Here is a 15,721-nt window from a genome sequence, read left to right as displayed (position 1 = left end):
TCTCTGCAGCTTCCGTTTTCAACACTGTTAGCGCTAGGACCTCTGAATATGTCGTCCTTTCTTTCTACTTGTGAATCTGGAGCCCTTTAATCAGTACCCTGATGTAATTCTTCCCCCAGGTGTTCTGATCTAACTTTCAGATTTCAGCTTTGTAGTCCGAAGGCAGCCACATCTCAGGCTTGGTTTGTTGTTTGCCACTACTTTGGAGGTGCTCGGAGCACCCGAGTAATCATAGTGTGATGAATAGTTTATTTTCATTCTAGTGGCCATTATTTGATCATTCACTATCTGCTAAACCAGTGCTACATGTTGCACTGTTATTTCATTTTACGCTCACAACACTCGTGACTTGGGTATGACCTCAGGGAGGCAATTGATCCTGAGAGTGTACGTCGCCAGGCTGCACATCTGGAATGGTGTGAGACTCGCAGAGCTGCCCTTCAGGCCTGGGGCTGCCCAGCCCCACTCCTGTGCTTGATGTAATCCCATTTCTTATTCCAGAAGTCCTCCCCTTGGTTTTCAGTCTGAATACTCCTAGACCACTTGAATTTTGTATGCATCACCCAGCAACATGTAAGGAAATTTTGAAGAGAATCTATATTCCTCAATTTGGTGATAACCTCCTGTTACTGAAGTGCCCCCTCTCTCCACTTATGCAGACAGGCATCAGGAGATGAATCCGAAATGTTGAGCCAAATGTCCACTCTTACTCTAGAGTGTCTGCCTAAACCCTGTGCATACTTTCTGACCTGATCTGCTAGGATTGACAACCTAGGCTTTAAGAAATGAACTTGGAAGTCTTCCACCCCCTCTCCTCTGCTCCCTGACTCATCACCACCTGTTAGCCTCCTGTTTCATTCTTTCCCAGGAGCCACATCAAGAAATATGTGAGCCTTACCAAAATAATCTCCACTGAGGCCTGTTTTCCAGGAGGCCTCTGATACCTCTTTCGTCCCTTCCTCAGAAGGTCCTGATTGTGTCCTGAGCAGGGAGGCTTCGTGTTTTCCTGTCTCGTTTCTATGCTGGTTCCAGAACTCCATGTGTCTCCTCAGCCGTCTCACTGCCTTCCCAGGCTGTCATCAAAGAGAAGCGTGGGTAGGGGTGGTTAGCCCAGGCAGCATGGGCCTTACTGACGTGGACACATGAGCAGCAGGACTCCAGTCTTACTTCACTTAAGATTGGCCTTAAAAGGAGACTGACAGCTGTGCAGCTAAGTCATTAAATATGACGAAATGAGATCCCCTATCTGAAATAGTTTTTTCTAATGGGACCTAATACCTGACTAATCAACACCACCTAATGAGTGTAAAGTTTAACCATGGAAGTGCTGCTATGTTTAGAGTATTTTCCACTAAGGATGATATATTGTGACATTTGGCTCATCTGCGTTTCATAACACCTTGATTTCCTTTTGTTCCTGACATCACCACAGATGGTGATTTATTTTTTAACTTGCCAGGGTTTCAGATTCCACCTGGAATGAGAGAAGGGAGGGTTTCATGCTGTGTTCTTTCAGACTCCTAAACAAGAGAAATAAAATGTCTGCATTTGATGTTTACAGGTAATTATGTCAGTGATGCATAATATGGAGACAGATCCAGTTTTGCTTTTCACGGCTCTTTGGCAGTCCTGTGGTGACTAGAGTGGAAGATTTGGTCTTGGCAGAAATATAGTTGCTGTGACTCAGAGCTCCAAAGGGAGAGGACTGACCAAAAAATCCCATTTTGAAAATAAGCAGGTTTTTACAGGCTGCTTTGCAGGCATCTCAGCCACAGCCTCCGTGTGTGCCGAGCTGCGTGGCATGGCGTGCCTGTGTGGATTGTTCCCTTCGCCCTCGCTCCCACTCTTCTTCCACTGTCCTTCTCTTTTGCCCTTGTGTCATTTACAGTTTACATCAAGAATATATTGAAGGAAAATATAGAAAAATGCAACTATTCAAACCATAAGATGATCTTAATTGCAATAAATTTCAAATTTGACTAAAGCTTCCTGAATCTGAAGATAAAAGAAACAGAATCAGCTATTAATCTCATTTTCAGAAGGCAGGAAATAGATTAATTCCCAAGCGAAGGTTTGTTGTTAATTTGCACCTAAATCCAAGGCTTTTGTGCAGAGGACTCCATACAGGGCATACCCAGGTTGCTGGGGAGCCAGGACTCCTGGCACCTTCCCAAGGTGGAGGCAGTAAAGGAGCCCATGTGACTGCTCTGCAGTAGGTCAAGAGCCCTCACACAGGACTGACTCCCCCAGGTCACCTTGAACTCAAATTAACAGTGAATCCTGCCATATCACATGGCATGAGCAAAGAGTGCACTTTACTGGGGAGAGGAGAAACCTGCACAGGCTCAGGAACAGCAAGGGAGAGAAATGAAGCATGAGTTCCCTTGTCTCCCCACATCCCTGCATGACCTTTCAGGGCCTGGACATACAGGGCTGCAGAATGAGCTGGTGATTCAGTGGAGGGGCCCTCTCCCCCCACCCCACCCCCATCCTACCCTTCTCCACCCCTTCAGCCATTACAGCTCTGATGTGGGAGCAATATTGTCACTGGCTCATTAAGGAGACTGCTGGGCCTGCCAGGGAGCCATCAGGGAGTGCCAGCTGCCCAGTCCCCAGGGACCTTGGGCTGTCAGGTGTTTGAATTCCTCCTGCCAGGACTAGAGGTCTCCAGATGCTGGGAAGTTGAGCTGGGCCACAACCTCACCTGCCTGGAGTCAGCTTTCAGAGGCCCTTAAGACAGAACCACTCAATAAAGCTGCAGGTCACACCAGGGGAAAAGAACTCCATGAGAGAATGTGATACTATATAGCTCAAGTATGTAGGTGACTGGAGGTTCACTTTAACCCAGGGAGAGTCTGGGTTACATAAAAAGAATTGCATGGATTTCAAATCATGTCCTATATGCATTAATTTTCTTAGGGTTTTCTAAGGTTGTTGGTAGTTTGAAGTTGTACTGTCTCCAAGGGTCTTTCCTTCTCACTGATAAGTCTACCTGTTGTGAAAACAGGATGAGTATTTGCTGCAGCTGATACCCTAAAAGAGGCTACATTGCAGAATTCATAGCCAGGTTATCTAGATTTGAATCCTTGCTCTCTGCTCTTTAACTTTTTACTTAATCTTGCTACTCAGGTTACCTATCGGTAAAATGGGAATGTAATGATACTGTAGGGTAAGTGAAAATTGTCAGGATTTTCCGCCCTCCCACCATTAGCATTAATGATAGACCCTTGTGGTCCCACATGCATGCCTGATGGCGGCCACCTGGAGTGGGGTGTGGGCATGCGTAAGTGAGCGCACCTGGGTTGAGAGGCTGGGCATATAAGGGCCGCGTCATGGGGACACCGGCGGCAGCAGAATTAGTAGCAGAGGCGGAGAACAGAGCCCGTGGGCGAACGCTGGAGATCCCAGAAAGAGTGAAGACTCTCTGGGGTTGGGAGGCCTGCCAGCATCCTGGTACCCCTACCCCCTGTACTTGGTTGCTGCACCAGATATAATGGAAAAAGCTCAATAAAAGCCTGAAAATGCCACCGAGTGCTCTAGCACTCTCCTAACCTGCACTGTGCCTTGCTGGCGCTACAGGTACCCCTATCCTAGGGTCATTTGAAGGAGAGAATGAGTTCGCATATGTAAGGTCTGTCAGCCTGACTTGGGCAGTGCTGGATGTAGTAACTGCTGCTGCTGCTGTTGTGGCAACGGGAGCTTTTACCTACATGGATAGTTTCACCCACACAGAGAAGGATTTGCAGCCATACCTACAGACAAGAAAAGCAGAATTCCCTCAGCAGCATTTTCATACCTGAGAAGTGCTTCATTCATTTCCTAAAGATCGTTGGCATGAAGCCCTGGGACATGACTGAGCCTTGAACATGTCCCACTTTCTCAGTGTGGCTCTCAGAAGACTTTAGTCATATTCACTTGAAAGACTTGGTTTGGAGCGTTATGAATGTCTAGTTGTAGACAACACAAATGAACTGAAGGAAATGTTTCCTCAAAATCTAAAGAATATAGGGCCTCCCCGGTGGCGCAGCGGTTGAGCGCTGGGTTGCGAAGCTGCCCTCAGCCTCTGCGGCGCCAGTTCGATCCCCGGCGGCTCCCCGGTCACTGGAGGAGGGTCCCACATGGCGCGCAGACCTCTCCTGCCGCCCGCCGCTCCCCTCAGCAGTGTACTTCGGTCCTTCTGCCTGCTCTGCTCCCCGCTCTGGCTCTGGTGAATTCTCTCACCCCCCCCCCCCGCGCTTCTGACTATACCCAGTGCATGTATAAACCAACCAAACAAATAAATAAAACATGCCTCTATTTAAAAAAAAAAAAATCTAAAGAATATAGATTATAGAAAAATGTTATTTGGTGAAGCAGTTGAAATTAGAAAAATCCCTGTGGGACATCATTTACTTACAGCCTAGGTGATATAAAGGCCTTCTTCCTAGTAATGTTTTGCATCAACAAGAACCAGCTGTTATGTTGTGAACCCTCCTGACTCTTGACATCAAGCCTGTCTTTAGTGGGAGGGAAAGCTGGTCCCTCGTTTGTGCAGCCCTTCTTCTGTAGCTGTGTACTGTTGAGACTATGCAAGGGCAGAGGCCAGGATACAGGGTTGTTTTATATGGTTCAGAATAACTGCTGCTCTTTCAAGAGCTGTGGTTGTGTCTCACTCTGGAGAGCCAACCGCTAGAGCGTGACCAATAATCACCTCTCCTCCCTTAGAGCCCAGCTCCAAGGAGAGGTCAGTAAAAGTTTCCAGTTACTTTCCACAGGGTCGTGGGTGATTGGTGGTGGAGTACATCGGCAGCCTGCATGTGTCTGTTAAAATAGGGGGTGGCAATGTCCAGACATTGGTGTGCAGTTGGAAGGGGGCTGCATGAGTCTTTGATGAAATGGGGAAGAATGGTTTTGTATATATGAGCATCTAATTGCCCTTTGAAAAGTTACATAAAAAATGTTTTCATGGGCCTCCCCGGTGGCGCAGCGGTTGAGCGCTGGATTGCAAAGCTGCCGCGGCCTCTGTGGCACCGGGTTCGATCCCCGGCTGCTCCCCGGCCACCAGAGGAGGGTCCCACATGGCTTGCAGACCTCTCCTGCCGCCCGCTGCTCCCCTCAGCAGTGTACTTCGTCAGTCTGCCTGCTCTGCTCCCCGCTCTGGCTCTGGTGAATTCTCTCACCCTCCTGCGCTTCTGACTGTACCCAGTGCTTGTATAAACAAACAAACAAAAAAACCCGAACAAAACAAACAAATAAATAAATAAATAAAACATGCCTCTATTTAAAAAAAAAAAATGTTTTCATTTGGGGCCTCCCTGGTGGCACTGGGGTTAAAGACACAGCACTATCAAGCTATTGGCAGCCACTGCAGCATGAATTTGATCCCCGATCTTTCTTTTATTTCTTTTTAAAGCAAAGAGGGTTTTTTTTTTTAAAGATTTCTTTATTTATTTATTTATGCAAGCACTGGGTACAGTCAGAAGCACGGGAGGGTGAGAGAATTCACCAGAGTCAGAGCGGGGAGCAGAGCAGGCAGAAGGACCGAAGTACACTGCTGAGGGGAGCAGCGGGCGGCAGGAGAGGTCTGAGCACCATGTGGGACTCTCCTCCGGTGGCCAGGGAGCAGCCGGGGATCGAACCCGCGCTGCAGAGACTGCGGGCAGCTTCACAACCCAGCGCTCAACAGCTGCGCCACCAGGGAGACCCGATCCCCGATCTTTTAAAAAAAAGTTTTAATTTATCTACATGACATTATAGCCCAAAGAAGGATTTTATTTAAAATGAAAGCTAAGAATTTTAACCAAGATAAGAAACTATTCAGTCCAATTATATTAAGCTTAGTATATACTCTTTATTTTTAAAGATTTATTTGTTTATACCTATAAGAGCCGGAGTATAGGCCACATGTGCGGGAGCAGAAGAGGCAGATCTACTGAAATACACTACTAAGGGGAGCAGCTGACGAGACAGGAGAGGTCTGCTGTGAGATATGGGTCAACTCCCTGGCCAGGCATCGAACTCGAGCTGCAGTTACTGATGATAGCTTCATAGTGCTGAGACTTAACCCCTTGCACTACCAGGGAGGCCCTATGCTTTGATTTCAGCATGAGGGAATTTTGCTGAGTAAAATTTGCTGAGTCAAAATAAAGTATTTTTGAGGTAAAATCAAACACATGAGCCGGTGATCTTGGGAGTCAGGGAGCTGAAGTCCAGATCAGCCTGACCTAGTGTGTGTCTCTGGGCTGAACAGGGAGTTAGGAAGTGGTTAAGAATGAGCCAGTCTAGGAAGAATGCTATTATTTGTTCTTCCACTATTAAGCTGCTGTGCTATTATTACACTTGCATGATTCGGCTATCAGATCACCTCTTCCAATAGTAAGCAGCATGAAATAACTTACGCTTTCTCTTCTAGACCACTGCTCTTCCAGACAAGTGAACATGTGGCCAAAAGTTCGACACTGGGGGACATCATTCCATACAGCATTGTTATCCAGTTTTTGTTCACAAGAGCACCACCAGAGCTGAAATCCCCCTTCCAGGTAAAAAATTGAGGCCAGATCTTCTTTTGAGTCTTCCCTCTTAACTTTATGACTAGAGAGACCCGCTCCCTGAGCGGAGTTCCTAGACTTCTCTTGCCTTGTTTACAGTGGAGTTCTGTCTTTGGCAATGTCCAGAGGTTAAGAAAAGGAAACTCCCCCTGCCTTACACCTACTTTCTCAGCTAAGTAAAAATTACCTGATGAATCCAGATTAGTCCTTTAAATTATAATGACGTGAAGTTATGTTCACAAAGCTTTTTCGATGGACACGTTTCTTTGCTGACCTCCCTCAATCAGCAAATCCTAAAGGCTGCTGGGGAGTTAGGAAAGTACACTTCAGCCTGGGCCACCTTCCCTTGGGAAGTATTTGGGGATAATTTCATCTAGGGACTCCAGGCACAGCTGCCAGGGGGTGAAGAAGGCCTGTACTCCCTCTAATTGCTTCCTCCCTGCAGAGGGCAGAATGGTCTCACGCTCGCTTCTCCCAGTGGCTGGACGACCATCCATCTGAAAAGGACAGGCTGCTCCTCATCAGGTAAAGCCATGTATCCCAGGGGCACCTAGAAGCTCAGGAAGGGTGGCAGATGCTGGGGAGGGAACAGTGCTCGGGTGGGTGTGGCTGGGTGAGGGGACCTACTCCTGGTGGCCCCTTCATTTTACAGGCACACCCGTGCTGCAGAGCCCAAGATTTGGAGCTCTTGGGCATGGCAGTTGTTGCTTTCCATATCCTTCACTCCAGATCGTCACATCCTCTTGCACTATCCCTGACTCAGCCCTGAGGTTAGGCACTGCTGGTTGTGAAAACCAGCCCTCAGATGGGAGGAGACTCCCTGCCCTACTTGACCATTTTCTGTTTCATTTCATGGTTCCAGTTGTTGAATTAGTGGAGCACAGATATGAATACACTTATCAAAATAACCCAATCATGATACAGTTATTGGTAGAAAACACCTGGGTTTGGGATCTGGTAGTGGGATTTCTTGCCGCCCAGGCAGCTTCATAGGCTGAGCCCCCTGCCGTAGCGTCTGGTGAAATACTCTACCAAGGTAGCAGTAAGAAATCACTGACAGACATCAGCCCATCAACTTGGATGGCACTGCAGCCCCAAGTTTGGTACCCAGAGCTGAGGTGAGCTATTGGCCAGGCACCAGTGTGGATAAAGGGTGGATTAGCCTCAGCCCCGGTATTTCTTCCTTGCTTCACTGTTACTCACCTCAACCCAGAAACAGTAGAGGATGCACGTGAGCCTCCCACCAGTTGATGTGACTGGATAAAACAACCCTCAGAAAGGCTCTGGGTAATAGACAAGGGAACCTGGGCCTGGGGCTTGCCCAGGAGTTGCAGTGCCCCAAGGAGTCACTCAGATGCAACACACTTGATAATAGAAGAGGATTCAGATAATTCAACAAGGTTCGTTTTTGTCTTCTTAACAAGTTGGATGAGTTCATCACAACAGTTGTCCTGCTGTGGGCACATCACAAATCTGTTTTCTTTTGCTTCTCTTTAAAAATGTCTCCTGAGTGATTTCATCGGCAGTGCTATTGCTAAGCCTATATTTAGCAAATGAAAATCATGCTCAGAAATACTGTCATGCTTTTGAAAAAGGCTCGCCCATCACTTCACATATGTCTGATATCTTGCCTTGAGCAGAAAATTGAGTCCTCCTTGGGGATCCTAAAACACCTTACTCCTGCTACAGCCCAGGCTGTTGGCATAGAGGGGAAATTTCTCCTAGAGAATATTCCTTATTTCCTATTATTGCAAAACTAATTTTGTCCCTGCATACTGAAGCACCACTAGATGAATTTCTTTCCCCTGTAGATAAACCCAGGGTGAATATTGCTCTTTAAATGTCAGTAAATTTGTTTTAGCTTTTGGGGCAAACCTTGTTATATGCTAATTCTGTTCCTCCTAGCACAGTACATTAAGTTGTCATAAAGTAGGGCAAGTGGAGGATGGTATAACTGCTGCTGAATAAATGGCAATAATGAACTCTCTTCAGCCTTCCTTTCTTTTTGACACCAGATGTTTTTCTAGAGCTTGAATGGATACTAGTCAAGCTGATTTTAAAATAAGAGTAATCACTGACTCATGGGGCCAAGTGGTGTGAGTATGGGAAATTGTGTCTCCTCCACCCCTTCCAGGCAGGTGCTCCAGCTGTGTGGCCTCAGGTAGGGAGGTGGCAGCCTCAGGGACTGTGGGTCTGTGGAGTTGACTGCATTTTCAGTAAAGAAGAAGACTGAGTTTTTGATCCAAAGATTTCTAAAGCCCTGCAGAAATGGTAGAATTGGCCTCAAACCCATTTAACTCTTGAAATTTGCAAATAGAGCCAAAAGTGATATCTTAGCTTTCTTCTTTGCTTGACTTTGATCTGTGTACGTAGGAGACACTTAGGATGTGGGAAATACTTGTCGTTATTTGCCTAATGGTATTTTACATTTTTGCAGTTAGCAGTTTTTGGTGCCAGTGTAACCTCAGAGCCCTTGCCCGCCGGGGCCGACAGGCTGGGACTCACTGCTCAGCCTTCTGTCCTTCTGCAAAACGACAAGATCCTTGTGCTAGAGAGTAATGTTGGGGCTCCTGCTGGTGTCCCTGTGGCACTAGAGATAGCTTCTGCTGCTTTGCTTGGAAACTGAATGCCTGAGATGGGACCGAGAGGGAAGACAGAGCCAGGGGCACGCTGGGGGTTCTGTGAAGGCCTTGGTAGATGTTTCAGCCATTCATGTGTCTCTGTGCCAAGCACACTGAATGTTTGGTGCCTGACAGAATTCCACTTGGTCAGTTTAAGTCACATTGAGCTCTGTTGTCGTGTTTCCACAAGCCATTCCTCTGTTGTTGGTACAATTCCTGTACTTTTTTTTCCCCCCCAATAAGGGGAACATCAATAATCTGTTTATTTTGGTTAACAACCAGAGTTGAGACTAATTCTTACATAATGCTCAGCCTGACTTCCAAGAAAGCTGTTTTGCTCCAGCAAATGAAGTAATTCAATAAGTGCTTGAGAATCTTGCTCTGACTTTGTGTGGGTGGGCAGATTTAATCTGTTTTCTCTTCTTGTAGTTCTGCTGGTGTTTTTGACAAATATAAAAAAAAAAAAAACTAGCCAAACTCCTATCAAAATTTTCTTTTATATATTGTATAGTTTATATAATGTCTTTTCCTTTTGAATGCAAGTTGATTTTTGTCCTTTATTGGGTAAAATGGATCTTATTAATTCCCTGCAGAACCATTACGGCTGCTGCGCATTTCAGTACACTGATTGTTAGGCCGAGGTATACACCACATTATCTTACAGACTGTTGGGGCCCTCAGCGACTTCTTTACTGTATGTGAATCTGCGGGAACTACAATTTGTGAATCTGCAGGAACTACAATCTGTAGGGTGGTTGCCTAGGATGCCAGAGCAATTTGGGAAGTATTAAAAGAGGCAAATTTTTTCCATAGAGAAACAGCTTTATTAAGGCTCAACTCTAACATGAACTAAGGAATCTCATAAGATAGTTCTCTCAGGTCACTAAATTCTATTTCACATGTCTGCTGCTTTGGAGGATTCCTGCCATTATTTTTCTCCTTTATTTACTTTCTTCTGTATTTTGTCTCTTCATCTTCCTGTATTTCTAATTCTTTTTACTCATTCATTGTGTTTTGCTAAGCACCAGGTCCTGGGACTACATAATCAATGGAACAGCCCAATCCAGAAAGTTAAGTCACATCTCAGGGAAGAAACATATGAATGAACCGTGGGGAAAATGTAAACAGCTTGCTCAGTTTTAGGAGAATCTGCAGCCACCTGGAAAGGTGGTGGGAACAGTATTTGAGAGGGGTATGTGTACCTGGAAGAGAGCCAGGTACCTCAGAGTACTGTCTTTTCATTCTCCTGACTGTATCATGTGGGTATTTTCCCATTTTGCAATTGTGCAAAGAGGCTCAAAGTGTAACCCAGGTCACACAGCTACGTAGCAGGGCAGACTGGGCAATATATCAGCTGTCGTTCTTAAATAAGAGCCTGCCCATCCCTCCTCCCAGATTTTTTTAAAACAGTTATGCCCTGAATAGAGCATGGAGCCAGCCTTGGGAATCCCAAAATGTGGGGCCCTGCTAAGCATGTCTGTTGGTGACTATTCTTGGCTCCACGGGTGGTTTCCCTTCTTTTGTGCTGTTTGGAGTTAAAAAGGCCTTATCAGAAAGAGGGCATTTGAGCTGGGTCCTAAGTAAAGAAGTCACAAGAATTAAAACAAGTAAGGGCATTCCTAGTGTTATAGGGCAGGGAGAGGGGCAGCCCAAACCCCGCAAACCTGCCTATTCTAAATGGGTTCTGCCATCCGCCGCATCAACACAAAACATAGGAGACTTTAATGGGAAGGAACTTTAATAAAACTAGGAAACAATACAGGTAAGGCAAAGAGTCTAGTTTCTAAATCAAGCACCCAAAGTTACCCGTCCCCTCGTGGGTAAAAGTCCATCCATATGGGATTGGCCCAGAGCAAGGCCCCAAAGCCTGCCACGAGTCTAAAGCATCTTCTAGTGGGGACCCACAGAAAAGGGCCAGAAACAACCAGACAAGCCCGGAAGGAAAAGAGCAAAATCAACATCAAGATAAAAGCTGCCATTGTCACCTCCCCACGGGTCTCACCCACATCTGTGTCACCCAGTCCACGACCAAAAGACAAGCACAGTTTCTTCATGTGTCTCTAGGCTCCACGCGCCTCCTCCAGGTCTCCTGGCTCCATCCTGCTTCCTTCCTCAGTCTCTTCTGCAGCTTCTCTTCTTCCTGCTCAGCTTCACCCTCCCTTGGGTGGGGCAGGGAACCTCCCCCTTTCCTGAGGACCACCCTGTTACACTAGGATTAGGAATATCAGCAAAGACCAAAGTGACTGTGACTCCATGAGACAGTGTGGTTGAAAAGAAACAGCTCTACCTGTCAGACAGGTTCTTTCTTAGTGCCCTTCACACATACATCCCTGATTGCTCCACAGGGTAGCAGAGGGCTGCTGGGCCAGGAGTCACAAAGGGGGTGAAACCATTCTGCACATTACTTGCTACGGAAACCAATGATTTGAGGGCCTTTTAGGCCCCAGCAGAATGTGTAGTGTCCACTTTGAGCAAGGCAGGGTTGGGGGAGGTTGGTGAAGAAGCCAGTGTTTGGTGACTTTGGGATGTGGCTTGATGGCAATAGGGCAAGGCGTGATGAGGACAGGCGGCTGCCGCTTGCTGAAGCGCGGCAGGCCCCCAGCACTGGGCTGGGGCGGCAGCGGGATGACCACTGAGGAGATGTCGCAGTAGTTAGCACAGAACAGCAGGGTTCACGAGGCAGAGGGGAAAGAGCCCCCGTGTGGAACTGTAAGATAAATTCATAGGGTCTAATATACCTCACTAGATATAAAATTTAAAAAGAACTTGAGACTGTTGGGAGCAGGGGCAGGTGGGAAGAGCTTTGTCCTAAGAGTGATTTTGTCCCTATAGGTTTCTTCTCTTTTTTAATAGATTTTTTTTAGAACAGGTTGAAGTTCAAAGAAATTTGGTAAAACAGAGATTCCCACACACGCAGAGCCTCCACCCTCATCTCCCAGCAGATTGGTGCAGGCGTCACAGCCATGAACCCACATTAGCGTTAGAATTACCCGAAGTCCATAGTTTGTATTAGCTTTCACCCTTGGTGTTTTACATTCTGTGGGTTGGAATTGCCCTAAATTTCTGACAGGTGAGTTAGAGGGACCTGGGAGAAGTTGATAAAGATGTCCAGAACGTAAGGGCTTGAAGTGGGCTGGAGATTCAGTTGTGTGCAGTGGCACACGAGAGTGGGCGGTGGATAGAGGAATGTACGGCGCTTGTGACGAGTGGGACAGCCTCTGAGCAAGTGAGTTCCCCACGGTTAAAAAAAGCCAATAAACCTGACCAATGGTTAATATTTTGATTATTTGAAAGACTAAAACCAGGTAGGAATTACTGTTAGATGGAATTTGAAACTAGGTATGTAGCCAAGTAATGGTTGTATCACAGATGTGTTCTGTACCTCAGTGTGAAAACTTGCCAAAAATGTAACTATGACAAAAGTCTCGGGCCTCCCTGGTGGCACAGGTGGTTGAGCGCAGCGCTGTGAAGCTGTCCGCAGCCTCTGCAATGCCAGTTCGATCCCCGCCGGCCTTGGAGCAACCCACATGGCGAGCAGACCTCTCCTATCTCGCCCATTGCTCCCCTCAGCAGTGGATTTTGTCAGTCTGCCTGTTCTGTTCCCCGTTCTGTCTCTGGTGAATCCTCTCACCCTCCTGTGCATCTGGCCTGTACGCCAGCTCTTGCATAAAAAATAAATCTTAAAAAAAAAATCTGTATACTTGCAGACTTAAACAGACCATTAATGAAAACTTGTTTAACCTTTCTTTTTAATGCCACTTAAACATGATCTAACAATTTAACATCATTTGGTTCAGAACTGGCAAACTTTTCCCATAAAGGGCCAGTTAGTAAATTAGTCTTTACAGGCCATATGGCTTCTGCTTCAGCTGTTCAACTCTGTCACTATAGTGTGAAAGCAGCTGTAGACCACACAAAGAATGAATAAGAGGATTGGGTTTGACGTGTTTTTAGTTTGCTGACCTGATATAATTTCTGACAGTATCATAAGTAACTGGCTGGCACCACATACTCATGACTAAATTCACACTGCCCCAGTATCAAATAATCTGCCAAAAATCAGGCCCCAAGATCAAGTTATTCTAGTTGTGGGTTCTTAGTCCATCAAATAGAGGGAACATAAGCACCTGCCAGTGTTACAGTGTGCACCACAGGGCCTCAGCCGTAGGCCTGTGCTCCAGTGTGCATTCCCATGTGCAGGGCTCCCCCTTGTGAGCTCTGTGTGTAGGCGCAAGCTGTGTGCTGCTGCTTAGAAGTCTTTTTTTTTTTTTTTCTTACATGGTGGTTCATTTTTGTACCGTATTGATTTCTCCCCTCAGATATAGTCCCCCTAAATATCCCACCACCACATCACCTGTGAGACATCCTGGTTCCCTGTGCTCTTCCCACTCATTTTGATCCTTTTTCTTCCCCCACCCCAGCTTTAAGCCTCAGATCTATAGTTTGCCTACAAGTTTGTTTTTTTTTTTGACCCTTTGTTTGCCTTATATTCTTCCTATAAATGAAACCATCTGATAGCTCCATTTTTAATAGTGAGGGTCCTCCACACAGCTTTCCATAGTAGTTGGACCGGTTTGCATTCCCACTAGCAATGTAAGAGGGTTCCTTTTTCTCCACATCTTTCCAGCATTTGTTGTCAGTTTTCTTAATGCGGGCCATTGTTACTGGTGTAAGGTGGTATCTCATTGCGGTTTTGATTTGCATTTCCTTGATTATAAGTGATGTGTAATTTTTCATGTGTCTTTAATAGCATATCAGGAAGCAAAACAGAACTGTTGCAAGGTGATTATTGATTAGAAAGCTAAGTACAATACAGACTAGCAAATGTTTATACGTTTACATGTTGACCATTGTGACACCCCCAATAGATGTTTGAAGACTGTTGGTTTCAACTTGTGCAACTGGGCTTATTTCCAGAAATGAGCTTATTTCATTTATATATTGACACCCTCTATTCTACTTCATTCAATTTTAACACCATTTTCATTTTGGTTTTCAGAGGAGCCCTGGAAGCCTATGTTCAATCAGTAAGAAGTAGAGAAGGCAAAGAATTCGCACCAGTTTATCCCATAATGGTTCAACTGCTTCAGAAAGCTATGTCTGCTCTTCAGTAGCAATGTAAAGTATTTGTTAATTGTTATTTTGTGTTAACCTCTTGACATTGTTAAACTGAGTAACATATACTCTGATAGCAACTATCCTCTATTTTAAGAATATAATTGATTTTTCTGTATTTCCTATTGATCTTTTTCTGTTGGCCTTTTTAATTCTGCCTTAAGTAGCAAAAAATGTCTTAAATTCATCCCCATCTTCAAATCCATGGACCTGCTTTTCCCAGAAAGACATGCAACTCTTCTCTCCCCTGACTTCCCTAAGGCTAAGATTTCGTTCCCATCATGTAAGTCTTTCTATAAGTACACACACATATTAAGCCCCACTGATTTTTAAGGTATATGATAATAGGATCATAAGGTATATATCTTGCTTCCCCCTGCCAACCTTCCTCCTCACTAGATAACAAGTATTTAGCTCAGATGCTTCCAAATTTGAGTGCAGGTTAGAATCACTGCTGGAGCTTTGAAAAATCCTAACGCCCCAGTTGCAGCCCATACCAACACAGCTAGAAGTGGGAGTCAGGCATTAGTATTTTTTAAAAATCCCCAAATATGTTCTAATACACATCAAATTTTGGGAACCACAAGCATATCCCAAAGCTAAGATGTAGGGTTAGATGTTTAAATTGTCATATTGTATCATTAATAAAGATAGAGGAAGACTTTTACACTCTGTGTCACTTTATTAAAAAGCAGACTTTGGGGACTATATAACTTTGTAGCAGATGCCAAGTTAAAACTAGAAATAATTTTTATTCTACAAAGATTCTCTATAAATAGTAGATAACCCAGGTCCTTGTTTTTCTGTTACCTTTGCCCTGTGAACAGTTTTTCACTGTTTAAAATCCCATCTTTCCAGCTCTGAACCTGTTATTCTAACAACTCAAAGTTTGGTCAAGATCAATCAAGCAGAAGAAGTAAGAGATAACTCTTTTTTTTCCATTTTATTTGAAATAATATACAAGAATATAGTGTGCAAAATTTAGGGGCAACATCATAAAGTGTAATGAAACTGAAATCAATTTTACAGCTGTGATTCCTAACCAGAAACACCACTTGTTAAGTAACATGAAAAGCCATGATTGTAGCTCAGAGCAAAAGCAGCTGTATTGCCAATGTATTTGCTCTAATTTTAGACAGTTGGAGGAAAAGTAAAGTGCAAGTGTTGCACTGCAGTAAGTGCAAAGTCTGCCCCCACCATAAAGATATGATGACAAAATAAGATATTTAAGATATGTGGCTGAGGAGATATAGAACACAAAGTTAAAAAATACAATGGTGTCAACTGTTAATAGCACCATTACAGTGACTATATCCCAACGCTACGAACTAACTTTACCTTGGCCTGGGCTAGGTCTCCACCGGAAACAATGGGTGGGTGCTGCCACCTGGTGTAGAAAGTCAGCATGCTTGTGGGAACCGCAGCAGGTGGCTCTCTTGCTGGGACACTGACACCGTC

The 15,721-nt window shown here is 45.2% G+C and overlaps 1 protein-coding gene across 8 annotated transcripts in view; it reads left to right on the top strand.

Moving 5' to 3' along the window:
* The window catches only part of COG5 (component of oligomeric golgi complex 5), a gene marked incomplete at both ends in the record, with an annotated part of 167,069 nt that extends 152,807 nt beyond the window's left edge, over window positions 1-14,262 (top strand). For 7 of the 8 annotated variants that reach the window (XM_084230368.1, XM_084230370.1, XM_084230369.1 and 4 more), the window contains 3 exons: window positions 6,392-6,518; window positions 6,973-7,052; window positions 14,148-14,262. In XM_084230368.1, the coding sequence (XP_084086494.1) occupies window positions 6,392-6,518; window positions 6,973-7,052; window positions 14,148-14,262 (322 nt within the window). The remainder of the gene's footprint in view (window positions 1-6,391; window positions 6,519-6,972; window positions 7,053-14,147) is intronic. The other variant, XM_084230366.1, reaches the window with a different exon arrangement.
* Window positions 14,263-15,721: the final 1,459 nt, after the last annotated feature.

This window comes from Talpa europaea (assembly GCF_964194135.1).
Source record: "Talpa europaea genome assembly, chromosome: 3".
In the NCBI taxonomy this organism is placed as follows: Eukaryota; Metazoa; Chordata; class Mammalia; order Eulipotyphla; family Talpidae; genus Talpa; species Talpa europaea.
This window is presented reverse-complemented; position numbering and strand designations above follow the sequence as displayed.